Genomic DNA, 20,594 nt, shown 5'->3' with positions numbered 1-20,594 from the left:
TTATATTAAAAGCTTAAGAAATAGAATTTCCAGTATGTATTAATCAACCGGAACATGAGTCAAAAGAAAATATTTAGAATTAGGGAGAGAAAGACAAAATGATGGAAACTATAGAAAAGGTCATTAAAACAAATAGCAGATAAGATGAAAAAGCATAACATGTAATATTAATTGTAGCCCCAAAGTAAAACGGAGAAAATGGCACAGAAACAATATTTGAACAAATAATATCTGAGAATTTACCAAAATGAATAGAAGGCATTAATCATGGTTTTACAAAAGTACTAAATGTATTTACTAAACTGAAAACAAAGGGGACTTCCTAGTGGTCTCGTAGTTAAGAATCTGTCTGCCAATGCAGGGGCCATGGGTTTGATCCTTGGTCCGGGAAGATTCCACATGCCATGGGGCAACTAAACCCTGCACCACAACTGCTGAACCTGTGCATCTAGAGCCCACGAGCAGCAGACACTGAGCCCAAGCACCCTAGAGCTCATGCTCATGACAAGAGGAGCCTCACAATGAGGAGCCCACCCCCCACTACTACAAAGCAGCCCCATTACTGCACCTAGAAGAAGCTCACATGCAGCCATGAAGACCCAGCACAGCCAAAAGTAAATGGGGAAATGAAGACAAAGGAACCATATCTATGCATATTATAGTAAAATTGGAAAACAAACAGAAAAACTCGGGAGAAGACAAAAGATATATTCTCTTCCAAAGGACAACTGTAAGACACAGTAATGCCTAAACTCTTAAGGATACAGAAAGACGGAAACAAAAAGAGTGTAAAAAGATGTACTATGGCAACATTAACCTACAGAAAGCTGGCATTGCTCTATTAGTGCTATATAATAACAAAGCTTCAAAATATGTAACACAAAATTGTTAGTTCGAAGGCTAAATATGTAAATTAAAAACTGAGGTAGAAGATTTTTAACATACCTCTCTCAGTAACTTGTAAGTAGGCAAAAATTCCACAGGGATAAAAAATTTAAACAACACGATCAATAGACATAAATGGAGAAACGTACCCAACTGCAGAATGCATGTTCATCTCAAGTGTACACTGAACATTCATAAAAACTGACCCATGGTAGGCCTCATATAGTTTCAATACATTTCAAAAGATTAAATCCATATGTTGTATATTCTCTGGTGACAGTATAATTGTCCTAGAAGTCTTTAACAAAAATACAACTACTAAATGCCTCCACGTTGGAAATGTTTAATATACTTCTAAACCCATGATGAAATTACAGTGGAAATTAGAAGATGTTTTCCACTAAATAATAAAAATAATCTGAAATCTAAAACTTGTGGGATTCAGTCAATGCTATGCTCATCATGTACATTTATGCTTAAATGTACATAATACTATAGGAAAATTTTATTAGGCTTGATTAAGTTAGATTGCAGTTTTAACACCATTTAAAAAAGTATTTCACAAGGTATTTCTAATGTATCTTCATTTCAAGAGTTTTTCCTCAAATAATACCACTCTACTGAACTCTACTTTTGGGAAATAAGCATGTCAATCTCAGCTGCTCCATCTGCCATTTGCTACAAAAAACCTGAAAATCAATCGTCTAACTTAATGCTCAAGAAGTTAAAGAGAAGAATGGTAAATAAAAATTGAAAAAGTAGAAAGATGAGAGAATGAACTGTAATGTTAAGGATGGACTTTGGGTGATAATGATATATCAATGTAGGTTCATCAGCTGAAACAAATGTATCACTCTGGTGGGGGATGTTGATAATGGAGAAGGCTATGCATGTGTGGGTGCAGTGGGTAAATGGGAAACCTATCTTCTTCTCAATTGTGCTTGGAACCTAAAGCTTTCCTTAAAAAAATAAGGCCTTTAAAAATTAAAGAAAAACACTGTAAATCTTTCAATGTGCAGCTCAATGTTCATAGCAGCATTATTTACAATGGCTAAGATATGGAAGCAACCTAAGGGCTCATCCACAGATGAAAGGATAAAGAAGATGAATGAGGTTTAAGAGGAATTAATTAATCATTTGGATATTTTTTTTTTTGGCTGTACAATGACCACATGTTTTATTTTCCATGTTCTGTGATTTTTAATTTCAATAGTAACCTTCATATAAAGTAAAATTACTTACTCAATTACCTCAGCTTTGATTTAGATTAAGGGCTTGTAAGAAATAAGAATTTTAGAAGGTACATTTAAACTAATGGCATAAAAAACAATCATTATTGAAAATAAGCATTCATCAGGAAAATATGCCAAATGAGTGTTAATCATTATTATTATTTTTTAACTTATTTGGCTAGGCCGGCTCTTTAGTTGTGGCATGTGGGATGGCATGTGAGATCTTTCTTTCAGTTGCGGCATGTGGAATCTTTGGTTGCAGCATATGGAATCTAGTCCCTTGACCAGGGGTTGAACCTAGGCCCCCTGCATTGGGAGCATGGAGTCTTAGCCACTGGACCACAAGGGAAGTCCTGGATATTAATTCTTAACATAAGCTATAGTAATTAAAGCTCTGTGATAATGGTGTAAAGATTTGCAAACAGGTAAATGGAGCAGAATTTTAAAACATGGAAACAGGCTAATGGGTGTATGACAGCTTGATTTATGACAAAGTTGACACTGCAAGACAATGAGGAAATGCTACTCTTCTCCATAAAAGACGCTAAGTCAATAGGCATCTCTCTAGGAGGAAAAAATGAAATGGTAAGTTTATGGAGAAAAGCAAAGTAGCAGGTTTTAAGCATAAAGTATTCAGAAAAAAAGATTGCTGGTTTGGCTTACATTAAAATTAAGAACTAAGTACACCAAGAAAAAGAAAAGAAAAAAGCTCAGTACAACAAAAAACACTACTGAGTGAAAAGGAGAAGAGGATGTGAGGACAAAATTTATTAAGAACTCTAAATCAATAAGAAAAAGATAATCCAACAGAAAAATGGGCATTATCACTCAAGAGGCTATCCAAATGTTCAATTAACATTTGAAAAGTTGTTCTTTAATTTCATTCATGAATTGAAAAATGCAAAGTAAACCCTTCAAAAGGACTCCGTGTGAAAGACTGACAACCTAAATGTAAGGAAGAATGTGAAACGACATAAACTCTGATTATGCTGCCAGTAGTCTGAAACTTGTACGCAGATCTAGAAGCAACAGATAGAATCTAGTATGGCACAATTGCTTGGTTCAAGATCGAGAAAGGGGTACAAGGCTGTCTGCTGTCACCCTGTTCGTTTAACCTATATGCTGAGCCCATCATGAGAAATGCCAGGCTGGATGAGTTACAAGCTGGAATCAAGATAGGTGGGAGAGTGACAACCTCAGATATGAGGATGATACCACTCTAACGGCAGAAAGTGAAGAGGAACTGAAAAGCCTCCTGATGAGGGTGAAGGAGGAGAAGTAAAAGAGCTGGCTTAAGACTAAATATTAAAAACTAAGATTATGGTATCTGGGCCCATTACTGCATGGCAAATAGAAGGGGAAAAGGTGGAAGTAGTGACAGATTCCCTCTTCTTGAGCTCCAAAATCACTGCAGACAGTGACTGCAGCCATGAAATCAGAAGACGATTGCTTCTTGGCAGGAAAGCGATGATAAACCTAGACAATGTGTTGAAAATTAGAAACATTACTCTGCCGACCAAGTTCTGTATAGTCAAGGCTATGATCTTCCCAGTGGTCAGGTATGGTTGTGAGAGCTGGACCATAAAGAAGGCAGAATGCCGAACAACTGATGCCTTCGAACTGTAGTGCTGGAGAAGATTCCTGAAATCTTGGAAAGTAAGGAGATCAAACTAGTCAATCTTAAGGGAGATCATATGAAAAAGACACACAGAAGGATATTTACAGCAGTGTTACTTAAAATGGCTCTCAAACGTTAACAATCTAAATGTCCAACAAGAGAAGAGATTTTTTAAAATATTGGTATATTTAAACAATGGATTGCTATATAATAATGTAAACAAATTACTGCTGTATTATATGCAACAACATGGATAAATCTCACAAATATAATGGTGAATAAAAAAGCCAGATGCAAGAAATGCCAACAATATCAATCTACTTATATTAAGTTCAAAAGAAAGCAAACTTGGTTGCTTTGAGGAGGGCTGAGGGACTGAGGCTTGGGCTCTGGAGTTGCTAGTAATGTTTTATTTCTTTGATTTACATAGTGGTTACACATGCTCAGCTTCTGGTCATTTAATGATCTAAGCACTTTGTTGTACTTTGCTGTATCAGAATTTAAAGTTTAAAAAATACAGTCGGGTTAGAAAAATAAGAATGCAAAATTAATAGTTAAGGAGAGACAATAATCCTAGCTATACTCAGCAAATTACCAGTGTATGGTGCTCAATAGAACCCCTTTTCTCCCTTGGGGGTGGTCCCAAATCTTTCCTCAAGCTCCCTGAAGATAGCCTACATTCATACTTCTATTTATCTACCTACAGCACCAAGCACCTTAAACAGTGTTAAAATTGTTGTTTAGTTGCAAAGTTGTGTTTGACTCTTTTGTGATCCCATGGACTGTAGCCCAACAGGCTCCTCTGTCCTTGGGATTTCCCAGGCAGGAACATTGGACTGGAGTGGGTTGCCATGCCCTTCTCCAAGGATCTTTCCAAACCAGGGACTGAACCCAGGTCTCCTTCATTGAAGGCAGATTCTTTATCATCTGAGCCACTAGGAAGTCCCAAGGACACTGGAATGGGTTGCCATTTCCTTTTCCAGGGGATCTTCCATACCCAGGGATCAAACTGGCATCTCCTGCATTGGCAGGTGGATTCTTTACCACCAAGCCACCAGAAAAGCCCGTGTTTACAACAGCTGCTCAATAAATGTTGTAGAATGACTGGAAACTTGCTGTTTAGTCAGTTTGTCCTGAAAAGAAAAAGTGAGCGGGGGAAGGAGTGAGAGGTGGGTGGCACAGATAACGTTTTTAGAGATGCTATTGGGGTCCAGATCTGGCTAAAAATGTACTGCTATCAAATCTAAATTTATTGCTATCAAGGCTAAAATTATTTACTGCTATCAAGTCTATTTATTGCTATGCTTTTAAAGTACTATTGTTAAAACCTACACAGTCTCCTAATAACTCAGCATATATGGTAACGTAATATATATTGTTAGAAATGCTGGCTGGATATCCTTGTTAATTGAAAAACAGATTTGGTATCTATTCTGGATTTCTTACTAGTTAGCCTTTGTTGTATTATAAAACTTTTGGTTGTTTTATTAGCCTGGCTTTTCTTCTCCCAATTTTTAAGATGGTAGAATTATGAAAAAGAAAAACAGTATAAAGGTGTGTGTGGCACGATTAATATTTAACTCTTTTACTACATATTTACATATATCTATAGATAGATGTTGGAGAAGGTGATGGCACCCCACTCCAGTACTCTTGGCTGGAAAATCCCATGGACGGAGGAGGCTGGTGGGCTGCAGTCCATGGGGTCTCGAAGAGTCGGACACGGCTGAGCGACTTCACTTTCACTTTTCACTTTCATGCACTGGAGAAGGAAATGGCAACCCACTCCAGTGTTCTTGCCTGGAGAACCCCTGGGATGGGGGAGCCTGGTGGGCTGCCGTCTATGGGGTCACACAGAGTCGGACACGACGGACGCGGCTTAGCAGCAGCAGAGACATAGATAGATGTATAAATATGGGCTTGGGTAAAGCCTGGCTAGGTAACGATGGTGGATAATTGGTTCAAGGAAAAGGTAGAGACTTCTTGAGTGCTATACAGTTTGGTGAGTAGGGAAACTGGCAGAGAACTGAAATTCCACTGTACTAAAGAAAACTGCTCTCATAGTCATATAATCGTTCCACAAATATTTACTGAATTCCTTAAATTTGAAAAATATTGTTCTAGTTACTGTTAATAATGAAAAAATCAGATAAGAGCCCAGAGGTCAGAGAGCTTCCAATCTAATGTGAGGACAAACATTATATTGAGCAAAATACATAATTATTTCATGACAACTGTGATGAGTGCAACTGAAGTATATGTGCTACTGAAGTGTTTGAAGAATGAGAATATAAAATAAGGAGATGAAAAGGGAAGGATGTTTGAATAGATTTTTGAAGTAAAAGGCTTTAATCGGTGATGATGGGGAATGGCAGGGGCATAACTCCAGGGCATTATATGAAATAATTCAGAAAAGGCTTGGTAGGAAAGAATATATAGTATGTTCAAAAACAGAAAAGATTAGCATGATTGGTGCACAGTGAGCAACAAAGACCATGGGTTGGAGCAGGACTGCTGTTGCAAGCAGGGGCAAAAATCACGCAGGAACTTTGTTAATAATTTTATTCTCCACCTTAATAATTGCTGGACGTCATTAAAGGGTTTTAAGCACCCACCCCGGGCTTCCCTGGTGGCTCAGAGGTTAAAGGGTCTGCCTCCAATGCAGGAGACCCAGGTTCGATCCCTGGGTCGGGAAGATCCCCTGGAGAAGGAAATGGTAACCCACTCCAGTATTCTTGCCTGGAGAATCCGGTGGACGGAGAAGCCTGGTAGGCTACAGTCCATGGGGTCGCAAAGAGTTGGACACGACTGAGCGACTTCAAGCACCCACCCCATGCAGGAAGGAGGTTGGTATTGCAGAAAGTTTCTGTCTGGTGATTGGACCTAGAGAAAAGATTATTGGCTCCTGAGGAAATTAACCTTGGGTTGGCTTCCTTGTGCATACATTGTGAATCTAGACTATATGATCACTTAGGTTTTCTTCAGCTCTAAAATTCAAGAATACCTCTGTATATTCACAACCAGAATGTCAGTTACAGGTCCGCTGACTTCTTGGCGAACTCCATCTAACTCTAAAACTGAACACCTTTTAGATCCAATGAAGAGTCATAAATTAATCTATGTTATGTTGATAGGGCTGAAGTTTGACTAACCCAGAGAAGGCTGAGAAGTTAGGAAGTTGGGAATAAGGCAGTAGTGACCAGATGCAAAATAAGTGTAATCAATCTTCTGAGTACCGAGAAAGTAGGCAGAAAAGAGCAGGATAGGAGAATTCAACTCACTGGAACGATTTAGTTTAAAGGCAGCTAGTCAAGAGGAAGTTTAGGAGGGGGAAGGGATGTCCATCAGCAAAGCCTTATCTTCATCAGCATCTTGCACTCCCATTCCCCCACCATTTTGACGGTATAATTGATCATTCTTGCAGCTTATCATGCAATGATATGCTATGCAGAAAGTTTAAAGTACCTCATTTCTTGAGATTTACTCAAATTAAATCCTTTGTATTTAAAAACTCAGGAGCGGAGAGTGAAGGCTTCTCTATAATGTGAAGGGAAAGAGTTTGCGTGTGTGTTTTGGGGAACAGGAGGTAGAAGAAACTATAATTCCAGAGTAATGCTAAATAGGCTCTTGGAGATCACCGATTAACAAAAACCTTCGTGGTGAGGTGATTTTCCCAAGACGACACTAAGTGGAGGAGCCTAGCCACAGATTGGGGTTCTTGCAAGACCCTCGGGTGGCCTCTTTGGGTGGCCCTTTATCTGTGAAGCCGAAAGCCCTCTTCGTGGGCCAGAGGAGTGTACAGGAGGCTGGCCCTGGGGTAGCCTGGGGCTGCCTGACTGCCTGGGGCTTTCCTCCGTTCCCGGTCGCCCGCTCAGTCTCCCTCTTCTTTCCCCGTAGGTTTCAGCAGGGAGGACACCGGGTGCAAGATGGACGCGGCGCCCGCCACGGGTCTCAGGCGCTCGGAGAAGTGCAGATTCTTCTGGATAACCAAAGAGACATCAAAACAGGCGGGAGCGAAGTGCTCGGAGCAGATGACGGAGCTGTCCCTGCCCGGGTACCAGTTGGCCGGCGGCCACGTACGAAGCGGGTACGAAGCGGTCCCACAGCAGCCGCACGGGCCCGTCCTTTGGGGAAGCGAAACAGCAACTTCCCGGACTTGGTGGTGTTGCCGCAGCGGATGGGCACGGCAGCAGCCTCGGGGCTGGGAGCTGGGGAGCTGGGGACCTGCTTCCTGAGCACGGCCTCGCACTCCCAGCGCCCTCACCTGCCGACTCCGTGTCGCGGCTGCTGCTTCTTTGGCCGCGAGAAAGTGCCAAACTGCGGCCCCTACCTTGGAGAGTACCCGGGTTTTGGAGGTCCTTCTCCTTCCAGCAGTCTTCCCCTGAGAGCAGGCAAAGGGATACAAATTTCGCGCGGGCCCAGCTGAGGTGGGAGGTAAAGAGGGACGGACCGGAAGTGATGGTTGTCATAGCTACCGAGGAGGCCGGCCTCTTCCTCGTTTTATTCTCCTCCCCACCCTAATGCTCTGTTTTTCTGAAACTGGGAAGCTAGAACGAAGAAATGCTGATATTTTGGGCCCCTCAAATATAACCAGAGGCTCTAATGAGTCCATTGACCAGTAGATTTGGGAGAGGACCAGACCGGAAATGGCAGTTTCCATGGTAACTCCCGAGCGGGTTGCCTAGGAGATGACCCCTTTCGGTCTCTCAATCTGTGCTGTAGCGTCATTTCTAAGGCAGATCTAACTGATCTTGGACTGTCTCCTGCCATGATTCCCGGGAAATACCGCTCTGTTTCTGGCCGGGCTGCGAGCAACGTAGGTTGGGTTTCCTACTTTCTCTTCATTTCCATTTGTACCGTCCTTTCTGACTGGAGTCTTTGTCCTAGGTGATGAGCTGTATTGTTGAGACCAGGACCGCTCAGTCTACTCAAGCTATTGTCTGACCGAGGCTTGAGGTTCCTGGACTGGACCAAGGCACTTGGAGGGTATTTAACATTGAGTGATGGGTATTCAAAGTCTTGTCCAGGATCTGCGCTTCCCAGAAGGTGGAGCTGGTCTGCTGTGAAAGGCTAAGCTTCATTTACATTCCTTTAACTGGTCAATTCCTTTTTTTTTTAATTAAGAAAATACTAGCAGGCACCCCCACCTCCTTTACCTGTCTCACTGAGATATTTTCTTAGACCTCAAATGGCAGGTGACGAAAGCCTGAAGTGCTAAGTAGAGGGTTAAATTGCAGACATTTTGGAAGATAAATCACAGTGAAACCTTTTAATTATTAGTTGTAATTTTATTGTTTTCAGCAAATATCCAGAACATGATAATTTACCAGAAACAAACAAAAAGTGAATTCTAATTTTTTTTGTTGTATCTTTATGTACTGTTTTGGGGAGGAGTGTGTGTGTGTGTGTAAGTTAAGAGCATATTTTATGGTTTAATTTTTACATTGTAGGTGAACTGTGGGCTTCATCTGGTTATTCAAACGTCATCGCTTCCTGAAAAAAACAAAGTAAGATTCAAGCAGATTTGTATTTAGATTGAATATAAATTGTTTTATATTCTGCACAAATAGCATGATTTAAAGAGCAGAGTCTAAACTGGAAAATTTAAGTAGATTTACTTTGGTCTCTACTTTGAAGCTAATATTTATTTTTTGCCTACTACACAAATCCAACTAGTAGTTACCAAAGAGAGGGAAGGGGGAGGGGCAAATTAGGGGTATAGGATTAAGTGATTAAAAATACTGTGTATAAAATAGATAAGCAAGAAGGATATATTGTATATCTCAGAGAATTATAACCATTATTTCATAATAACTTTTAATGGAGTATATTCTATAAAAGTACTGAATCACAGCATTGTGTATCTGAAAGTATTATAGTATTATAAATCAACTGTACATCAATTAAGAAAAATCAAAGCAAAACCAAAAAAAACCTCACCTCCTTTACAAACTGAATCTTATTTCATCAATTGCAAGAGGTAAGATGGGTATTTTTTTTTTCTTTTTTGACATTTAAGCATTTCTTAAATCAGGATCCTTCTTGAAACTGATGGCAGATCATATTATTATTTTAACTGGGAAACTTTTTCTTTCTTAGTAGTGGATAAAATGATGGCATGTTTTACTACTGATAAAATCTTATATTAGATAAAATGTGATAATTTGGGGTCCCATATCTAACATTCCAGAAAAAATTGATTAGCAGTGGAAATTTTTTAGGCCTAATGAGATTTAGAAATTAAGATCTGAGCATTCTTTTCCCCCCAAAATTTGCCCATATTCTCCCTGAGATTTCCTTAATTTCTGGCTTTTGATTTGATTTTTGAGATACATAGGTTTTCTTACCCTCATGTCACCTGAGCACTCAGATATACTTACCCATCTCCCACACAACTGTGTCTCAAGACACAACACAAAATTTTCTTCTTTGACCAAGTTGGACACCTTCAACTGGCACAATTCAGGTTTTGCCTAAAAAGTTTTAAAATAGATGTTACTGGGGGAATTCTTAAATGAAGGACAAAGAAGCTGTGGTACATATATACAATGGAATATTACTCGGTTATAAAAAAGAATGAAATAATGGTATTTGCAGCAACATGGATGGACCCAGACATTGTCATACTGAGTGAAGTAAGTCAGACAGAGAAGGACAAATATCATATGATATCACTTAAATCTAGAGTCTAAAAAGGCACGAATGAATTTATAAAACATTCTCTGAATGTTGTGTCTTAAATAATGTTTTTTAGGTTGAATTCAGGCTAAATAGAGAAACACCGTCATTCCCTGGTCGACTCTTACAACATGACCTTGAAAGAAACTACTCAAGTAGACAAGGTATTGTCAGAGAATAGAGATCAGACATGATTTATCATCTTTAAGTAATATTGTTTAATAATATTGAATTTCTGGATCCAAATAGACTTCAATTAATGATGACATTATTCATTGGTTACCAAATTCATTGGGCATTTGTTTAAATCAGAATTGATTTTATGTACACAACATAGGTTATTTTTAATATAGGAAAAACTGTTGTATTTTAGTTTGGAGTGGGCTATACACAAGAGAATTAGAAAGAATCTACCAAATAATGTCTTAGAACTAGAAAAAATAGCTAATTAGTGAGGGTAAGACTATGGGAACACATATTAAGTAAGTAAGGACACTGGAAAGAATGGAAAGTCGGGAGTAGAAAAGAAGCTATCTCTTTTCCTTACTAACATATATATTTATAGAATTATATCAGAGGGCTTTGACATCTGTGTGCATCATGCAAGATCTTATTAGGAATGCAGATTCTTAGTGCTTGCTTCATCCCCTTCCCCATTCTGACTTTGTAGGTCTTGGGTGGGATTTGGAAAAGTGTGTTTTAATAACTTCTCAGGAGACTGTGATGGATGTGGTTTGTGGACCACCCTTTGAAAAATAGCCTCATATGATCCAGTTATATTTCTGAAATGTATTGTTCAATTAAAGGAGAAATCTTGTTTAGAACTTCTGAGTTGTTACTTCAGTTCAGTTCAGTCGCCCAGTTGTGTCCGACTCTTTCCAACCCCATGAATCGCAGCACACCAGGCCTCCCTGTCCATCACCAACTCCCGGAGTTCATCCATACTCATGTCCATCGAATCGGTGATGCCATCCAGCCAGCTCATCCTCTGTCGTCCCCTTCTCCTCCTGACTCCAACCCCTCCCAGCATCAGAGTCTTTTCCAATGAGTCAGCTCTTCGCATGAGGTGGCCAAAGTACTGGACTTGCAGCTTTAGCATCAGTCCTTCCAAAGAATACCCAGGACTGATCTCCTTTAGAATAGACTGGTTGGATCTCCTTGCAGTCCAAGGGACTCTCGAGAGTCTTCTCCAACACCACAGTTCAAAAGCATCAATTCTTTGGCGCTCAGCTTTCTTCACAGTCCAACTCTCACATCCATACATGACTACTGGAAAAACCATAGCCTTGAGTAGACGGACCTTTGTTGGCAAAGTGATGTCTCTGCTTTTGAATATGCTGTCTAGGTTGGTCATAACTTTCCTTCCAAGGAGTAAGCGTCTTTTAATTTCATGGCTGCAGTCACCATCTGCAGTGATCTTGGAGTCCAAAAAATAAAGTCTGTCACTGTTTCCAGTGTTTCCTCATCTATCTCCCATGAAGTGATGGGAACAGATGCTACGATCTTCGTTTTCTGAATGTTGAGCTTTAAGCCAACATTTTTACTCTCCTTTTTCACTTTCATCAAGAGGCTTTTTAGTTCCTCTTCACTTCCTGCCATAAGGGTGGTGTCATCTGAGGTTATTGATATTTCTCCCGGCAATCTTGATTGCAGCTTGTGTTTCTTCCAGCCCAGCGTTTCTCATGATGTACTCTGCATAGAAGTTAAATAAGCAGGGTGACAATATACAGCCTTGACGTACTCCTTTTCCTATTTGGAACCAGTCTGTTGTTCCATGTCTAGTTCTAACTGCCGCTTCCTGAGCTGCATATAGGTTTCTCAAAAGGCAGGTTAGGTGGTCTGGTATTCCCATCTTAGTTGTCAACAATTGTTAGCTCTCTGTAATGTGCTAGTGTTAAGCACTGCAAAATACTTAACATACAGTACTGTCCTCATCTAGGAATTATTGGATGAGAAGGATAATCCGTATAGGCCTCTCTAGATTGTTCATCTTACATGAACACGTGGCAATTTTGAATATTAGCTTTCTTTTTTTGTTTTGTAATTTTTAGACTTTCCTCTTGGGCCCAGCTAATCTGACATGACTTTTCTGTTTCCTATATCTTGAATTCTTCCCTTCGTCAATTGCTGGACATGACATCAACCTAACCACTGTTCCACAGTGCAGAGAGCATCTGTCTTCCCTTCTTTGGTTCAGTTCAGTACATATCTATTGAGTATGTTCTGTGTACCAGACACTGTATTGGGCTCAGAGCTATAGATGTGAACCTGAAAATTTTCAGGTAGAATTTTCTTGTATTTACATTGTGAACTTCCTTTACATGTTTGATAATAACTCTTAAATTTGTTTTCTGACTCGTGAGCCAAACTGAAATACTTTTCCCAAGGTATTCTTGAGTTAGAGGATGAAGTTGGTAGACAGATTTGTGTATGTCTGGCTGAATAAATTTATTTTAGTGTTTAAGTATTTCTAGATATTTGCTAATGAGGAAATAGTATAGAGGCACTGAATTTTGTGAACCTGAAAGATGAATAAAGTCCTATACATAAATAATAACCTGTAAAATACAAATTAATTCCTTAGGGAAAAATAAACCTATTTTTTTCATTAAAATATATTATTCAAAATCATTCTCTCTAAAATTTATACCTGATTGTTTCCAAATGTGCCTCCTTCCTAGTTCCAGTCAGTTTCATGCAAAGAAGGCCTCACAGTGTAGCTGTGTTCTTGACTTCTGTACTTACTGTTCTTCCTCCAAAGGCACAAAACTTTGGAAAAGTTTTAAATAGCAATTTATCAGGAAAAATGAGGGAATCTCTATCTAATAAACTGCATTTTGATACTGGATTATTATTATTAATTTTACTTCATTTCATATTTTTTATGTTTTTCAAAATTAATTGAACATACACCATAAATTAACCAGTGGTACTCTCAGCCCAAAGTAAAGATTCTCTTTGTTTTAGTTATGCTACTTGGTCTTAAACTTGGTGTATGATTTCTTTTAGGCATTTTATATTAATGTTAAGAGTTAAGCCCTATATCCTTGAAATTTTGTAAGAGTCAGGAACTGCTATACAGTAAAATCTCAGTTCCAGACCTTCATTGATTAAATCCCTTGAATAAAAATGCCAAAATATGTATATAGAGAGGAAGAGGTAGTGCTTGACTCTTAAGATCATGATGAATCATGAAAAATACAAAATCAGGATTTTGATTGCCAACACAGTCTTAAAGGTAAGGCTGAGTGGACAAGCATATGAACATGTACTGTATTATCCATCTATTCAGCCAGCCATCTGTCCATCCCCCTGCCCATCTCTCTGTCCAACTTCCTCTCTATCCATCCACTCACCCATCCTTCTCATCTATCCCTCCATCCATCATATATCTAGGGTGTGGTGTAGTAAAGACTCATACCAAATATATACCTTTATGCCTTTAAACACTTTGGGATTCTAATTATGAAAGAATTCATTCAGAATTTTTATACTAAAATGCAAATATTTCTGATTTCTTTTTTAACAGAAATAACATTCACAAAACAGATTTCTGATTAACTCTCAGTAAATTGGAAAATCAGTTAATTTAATGATTGCCTACTGAATTTAGATTCCGCAAAGAATATAAAGAATATAAAATGAGCTCCATTTCTCCAGAAGCTTATAAATTTAATTAGGAAGACAAAAGCTATTATTTGGTACATTAAATAGTGATATATGAAATTACCAATAACAGGAAATATTTCAATTAAAATTTTACTTTAAAGTGGGATGAAACAGTCCACATATATATATGTTTGGGTGTTTGATACATACATCTACTATATGTATATGTGTGTGGGTATTTATTGTGGATGTTTCAATTGCAGATCATTCTGGTTCCCAGTTGTTTAGAGGGTCTTGTTTGTGTATTTTAAGGCCATTATATCTCATCATTCTCATATTCTGCTATTTATTGTAAGATGTATGTCATACTGATCATGATAGTAAACTCATCATGCAGATCATGATTTTGACTTCTGTGTGTAATAAGAGGTGGCAAGAGGAAGGATGAAGTTCCTTTATTCACTGACTGTAAGTGAAATTTACTCCTTGATTATTGCCTCTACATCCCAAGTCTTATTAAATTTAAATGTGCTTTCTAAATTGAGCACTGGCTTGAAGCCTTAACAAAGTAATTTTAAAAACCTAACTCTAAAAAAAAAACACCTAACTCTGACACTAATGAGGGAAATCAAGGTTCTTTATTGTTTGGAGCTTTTCCTTTATTATTTTCACTGACCAGTCAATCCTTTATCAGTTGATCCTTACTCTAGTTTTTGTTTTTTTAACTGTTCAGTTTTTGATTTCCAAATCAATTTACTGACTTATCGTTGCTTGGGTATTTTGCTAGCAACTGGTCCTGTCGCAAGACCAGTTCATTTATGAACATGATCTTTGTTCTGAATGCTTGTACTCTAGAACATCATTGTTATTTATCTTGGTATTTCATGGTATTCAGAAAAGTGGGGTGTGAGCACTAGTATTCTGTTCAATAAGCCAGGTATGTGCACTTTGGTGCATATCTTGCACACCTGGAGAGGTTAGCAGATACCATTGCTTTACAGCTCTTTAATATGATATGTGTGGAACCTGATTTTCAGATGGCCTCCCAGAGAATGATAGCTTCCTGTATTTAGGTTCATCTCTTTGTCTTATCAGTCAGTTTAAGCAGTAGAATTCTGTGGCACTTTAGGTTCTATTTTATTGCTTTTCGCTTCCATCAACATCGGTTGCTGCTTTCAGGAAATTTTCTCTTGGTAGAAGAAAATAGTTTCTTCTGGTGTTCAAATTGGTACCTTTGACCCATTTCTCAAGTCTTACTTCATTTCTGGAGCTTCACAGCATCTTTTATTAACTATTCTAGGTCTTTATTAACTATTCTTCTAGGTCTTTAGAATATATCTTAATATCCACCTCCACTGAAACCCATCTGTGATCTTCTTTAAGTGAAAAATAACCAGACACATTTATGTGTGAATATATAAATAGGTATTGTTTTTTTATTCTGCGTTTTGTGCATGTTGTTCTGTACAGTTTATTACTTTCATATGCCCACTAGATTGAAAGCTACTTAATGGAAGGGTCAACATCAAACCATCAGCTTATAAGTCTCACAGGGGTGTCAAATACCTGTTAGACCCTAACTAGAAACCTAACTGCAAATGTACAAGATTTATTGACTCCACTTTGGTCTCTGCAGTATTCTCTACCAATAGTAGCTGAACATACAAAGAAAAAAGGATGATTCGAGGTTTACATTTGCTATCCAAAACTACTTTCTCTATATTTCTCTAAAGTCATGTACTGTGTAGCTTTGTGATAAATTTTTTGATATTTTGAAGGAGATGGAAGAGTAATAAGTCCTTCGCCTCATAATAAATCATCCTGCATCTCGTCCACAACAAATGTGACAGAACTATGTGGGCTGGAAATGAAAACTGCCACGAGCTCCTTATCAGCATTTGGAGATTGTTCCATTCAGACACCTTCAAAGTCCAGAATCCGGCAGGGCTGTCATAGTGCTGGCCCAAATGTATCTGGTAATGAGGGAACTATCATCTCAGTTACAAGAGAGTTAAGATATAGTATTAGGAGTCAGGATTATAAGGGATAAATGTAGCACTAGCGTAGTCCTGTACTTTCAACCAATCTACAAGGCAAGGGAGAAATTATTTGATATGTATAGAACACACAGTTTAGACTTGAGGAGGAAAACAAGCTGAACTTTAGTTTCAAATACAGAGAGCTATAGAAGCTGTGTTTTCTAGAAAGGATATTGGTAGGTGCCAAAGTTCTCCAAATATAAGGTGATTTTAGTTTCAAAATCTGAAAGATTTTTCTTATTCAAGTAATTTGTATATTATTTTTAATAGGTGATCATATTAATTTGGTGAGCTCATCAATGCCTTCATTTCCCATTCTCCAACGTTCTTCTGAAGAGAAAATTCTTTACTCAGACAGGTTGACCCTAGAAAGGTGAGGACAACTTATTTAATTTTTTTGACTAGATGATATATAGATATAGTACAAGATTTGAAAGGTACAAAAGTCTCTCTTCCTCCCCCTTGTTTTTCAGCCGTTTAGTTCTCCTACCTAGGTATAATCACTGTTGCCAATTTTAAATTTATCCTTCCAGGAGTATGAAGAGAAATTTTATATCTGTGGAATGTAAAGGAGCTTGACTACACTCCAAAAGAGTACTATAGAGGTTCTGAAATATGATATTGATAAAAATGGGTTTTAGGATAGGAAAAAAACTTCAAAATATACTCCTCCAATGGGCTTCTCAGCACTATTCAGTTGAGTTCCCTTTTACTTTACTGACCTCACCTGCTCCCAGTCTGGCCTTCACTCACCCTGCTATTGCATACCTGCTCCTTGAATACACCAAGAGTGTTTAAACCTCAGGAGTTTCGCATTTGCTGTTCCCTCTGCCTGGAATGCTATTTCACCATGTATCAGTAGGCTCACTTTCTTACCTCCATCAGATCTTTCCTCCAATGTCACCACCTAGGGATAGCCTTCCCTGCCCCGACTCTCCAAAGCAGCAACTCCTTCAGCCCTGACAGTTCCAGCACCTTTCTCTGCCTTTTCTTCTCAGCACTTATCACCCTCTCACATGTTAAGTATTTAACCTAGCACATTTATTGTCGTTCATTGTTTGTCTCCTCCGAGTAGAATGTAAACTCCACAGACATGGGGAGTTTTGTTCAGTTCTGTATCCCCAGCACCTAAAACAAAGCCCCGTACAAAATAAACCCTTAACAAATTTTGAATGAATACATGTGTTTAGGACTTAATCCCTATCTTTAAATCTAGGAAAGTATCTGCAGTAGAATGATGGATGAAGGATTTCAACCTTACCTTAGCGTTATAACCAGCAGAGAAACCTTCTCTGCAGAGAAACCTTCTCTGCTGTGCATACCTTTAGCTCCGCAGTGCATATCTAACAGCAAGGCGTTAAGCAAACTTTCTAGCTTAGCAATGCCTGAGCAATGCTTATCTCAGTGGGTAATGGCAAGTGCATTTCTCTGGTTATGTGACATGGTTCCTTGAATCATCTCAACCTTTCCCACAGAAGGCAATTACACTGAGTGTTTTCTGATGGTTAACTTTATATGAAATAATTAATACTGGAGTTTTTCTTTTTAAATACTATGAGTGTTAGACTTAACTTTAATAACTACCCTTACCAAAGTATATCGGTTTTTATATGAGTGATTTACAATTAGATCTAGAATGCTTGGTTCATGAAGGCAAAAAGTGGTTCTGTTTTTCTTCTTCTCATGGCGTGGGCACACAAACATACTACTATTAATATTCTTGAGAAGAGGCAGACTGCTGAATCAGAACCTTACTAACTTTAAACGTGTTTTCTAGGCAGAAGCTGACTGTGTGTCCTATTATTGATGGGGAAGAGCACCTTCGTCTGCTGAACTTTCAGCACAATTCTATAACTCAGATCCAGAATATCTCCAATCTGCAGAGGCTAATATTCTTGGATCTATATGATAATCAGATTGAAGAAATTAGTGGACTTTCTACTCTGAGATCCCTCCGTGTCCTTCTGTTGGGGAAAAACAGGTAATCATTATAGATTAGTCACTGTTTGTTATACTTAGGACTAACGTTGAGTCCTCCTGTGGTCTCTAGATGGCAACTCAACATTGAATAATACTTAAGAACCTAACAGACTAATGTTTTTGAAAGACTGTTTGATTGGGTTAAGATTCATTTATAATCTATTTTATGAGTTTCATATTGACAGTTATTCAAACCAAGTAACATGTATTGAAAGTGAAAGTCACTCAGCCATGTCTGGCTCTTTGCCACCCCATGGACTATACTGTCCATGGAATTCTCCAGGCCAGAATACTGAAGTGGGTAGCCTTTCCATTCTCCAGGGCATCTTCTCAACCCAGGGATCGAATCCAGGTCTCCCGCATTGCAGGTGGTCTCTTTACTGTCTGAGCCACCAGGGAATCCGAAGTTGTGTCTGACTCTTTGTGACCCCATGGACTGTAGCTCACCAGTCTTCTCTGTCCAAGGGATTCTCCAGGAAAGTATACTGGAGTGGGTTGTCATGCCTTCCTCCAGGGTATCTTCCCAACTCAGGGATCAAACCCACGTCTCTTATGTCTCCTGCATTGGCAGGTGGCTTCTTTACCACTAGCGCCACCTGGGAGGCCCATACATTTATTAAGTGCATATTATTTCCATTGCTTTCCAGAGCCGTATCATATGTGGGAGTAAACAACAGACTTTGGCCTTTATGTTTTTTTAGGCTATATTTTAAATATGTGTATTCACATTAAGCTTATATGTCTCACTTGTGATTCTTCTCAGTGCTTAACTAAGGGTGGGCATTTGATACTTTGTGACTGTCAAATTATAGTCAGCTATCTGTATCCAGTTTTTCATCCACAGATTTAACTGAGGATTGAAAAACACTTGAAAAAAATATTCCAGAAAGTTCCAAAAAAGTAAATCTTGAATTTACTGTGTTCCTGGAGACTATTTATGTAGCATTTACATTGTAGTACATATTATGAGTAGTCTAGAGATGATTTAAAGTCTACATATACTCTGCCATTTCACATAAGGGATTTGAACACTTGCAGATTTTGATACTGATCCTGCCCAAAAAAGATACCCTATGTCCAAGGGCAAAGGAGAAGCCCCAGCAAGGCAGTTCAGTTCAGTTCAGTCCCTCAGTTGTGTCTGACTCTTTGCAACCCCACGGACTGCAGCACGCCAGGCATCCCCGTTACCAACTCCCGGAGTTTACTCAAACTCATGTCCATCGAGTCAGTGATGGCGTCCAACCATGTCATCCTCTGTCATCCCCTTCTTCTCCTGCCTTCAGTCTTTCCCAGCATCAGGATCTTTTCATATGAATCAGGTCTTTGCATCAGGTGGCCAAAGTATTGGAGTTTCAGCTTCATCATCAGTCCTTCCAATGAATATATAGGACTAATTTCCTTTAGGATGGACTGGTTGGATCTCCTTGCGTTCCAAGGGACTCTCAAGAGTCTTTTCCAGCACCACAGTTCAAAAGCATCAAATCTTCAGTGCTCAGCTCTCTTTATAGTCCAAATTTCACATCCATACATGACTACTGGAAAAACCATAGCTTTGACTAGACAGACCTTTGTTGGCAAAGTAATGTCTCTGCTTTTTAATATGCTGTCTAGGTTGGTCATAACTTTTCTTCCAAGGAGCAAGTGTCTTTTAATTTCATGGGTGCAGTCACCATCTGCAATGATTTTGAAGCCCAAGAAAATAAAGTCTGCCAGTGTTTCCACTGTTTCCCCATCTGTTTGCCAGGAAGTTGTAGGACCAGATATCTTAGTTTTCTGAATGTGACTTTTAAGCCAACTTTTTCACTCTGCTCTCTCACTTTCATCAAGAGACTCTTTAGTTCTTCTTTGCTTTCTGCCATAAGGGTGGTGTCTGCCATAAGCAAGATAGTAGGAGGGGCAAAATTGCACTTAGAATCAAACCCCTTACCCTCCAGAGATCCTCAGAGGGCTCAAACAAACCTGTGTGTACCAGAACCTAGAGACCCCACAGAGACTGAGCCAGAACTGTGTTTGAGTGTCTCCTGTGGGGTACAGGTCAGCAGTGGCCTGCCACAGGGGCAGGGCCTCTGGGTGCAGCAGACCTGGGTATGGCATAAGCCCTCTTGGAGGAGATTGCCATTAACCCCCCTGTAGAGCCACCAGAACTTACACAGGACTGGGGAAACAGACTCTTGGAGGGTACAAACAAAACCTTGTATGCACCAGGACCCAGGAGAAAGGAGCAGTGACTCCACAAGAAACTGAGCCAGACTTGCCTGTCAGTGTCCAGGAGTCTCTGACAGAGGCGTGGGTTGGCAGTGGTCTGCTGCAGGGTCGGGGGTACTGAGTTTGGCAGTGCGTGCACAGGACCTTTTGAAGGAGATTCCCATTATCTTCATTACCTCCACCATAGTTGACCTCAGGTCAAACAACAGGGAGGGAATACAGCCCTGACCATCAACAGAAAACGATTAAAGATTTACTGAGCATGGCCCTGCCCATCAGAACAAGACCCAGTTTCCCCAAAGTCAGTCTCTCCCATCAGGAAGCTTCCATAAGCCTCTTATCCTTATC

General features: G+C 39.3%; 2 protein-coding genes across 3 annotated transcripts in view; one reads left to right on the top strand and one right to left on the bottom strand.

Moving 5' to 3' along the window:
• Positions 6,531-8,463, bottom strand: THAP10 (THAP domain containing 10). Its single transcript, XM_018053784.1, is given in 5 exon segments — positions 6,531-7,468; positions 7,470-7,597; positions 7,600-7,831; positions 7,834-7,983; positions 8,377-8,463. Coding segments are annotated over 5 exon segments (696 nt in total). The 3' UTR covers positions 6,531-7,369.
• Positions 7,969-20,594, top strand: part of LRRC49 (leucine rich repeat containing 49) — a 154,678-nt gene continuing 142,052 nt past the window's right edge. The window contains exons 1-6 of one of the 2 annotated variants that reach the window (XM_005685164.3): positions 8,269-8,551; positions 9,186-9,242; positions 10,490-10,577; positions 15,801-15,998; positions 16,332-16,434; positions 17,839-18,042. In XM_005685164.3, coding sequence (XP_005685221.1) covers positions 8,504-8,551; positions 9,186-9,242; positions 10,490-10,577; positions 15,801-15,998; positions 16,332-16,434; positions 17,839-18,042 — 698 coding nt within the window. In that variant the 5' untranslated portion in view covers positions 8,269-8,503. Of the gene's footprint in view, positions 8,552-9,185; positions 9,243-10,489; positions 10,578-15,800; positions 15,999-16,331; positions 16,435-17,838; positions 18,043-20,594 lie in introns of both variants that reach the window. The other variant, XM_005685165.3, reaches the window with a different exon arrangement.

This window comes from Capra hircus, chromosome 10 (assembly GCF_001704415.2).
Source record: "Capra hircus breed San Clemente chromosome 10, ASM170441v1, whole genome shotgun sequence".
Taxonomy (NCBI): Eukaryota; Metazoa; Chordata; class Mammalia; order Artiodactyla; family Bovidae; genus Capra; species Capra hircus.
This window is presented reverse-complemented; position numbering and strand designations above follow the sequence as displayed.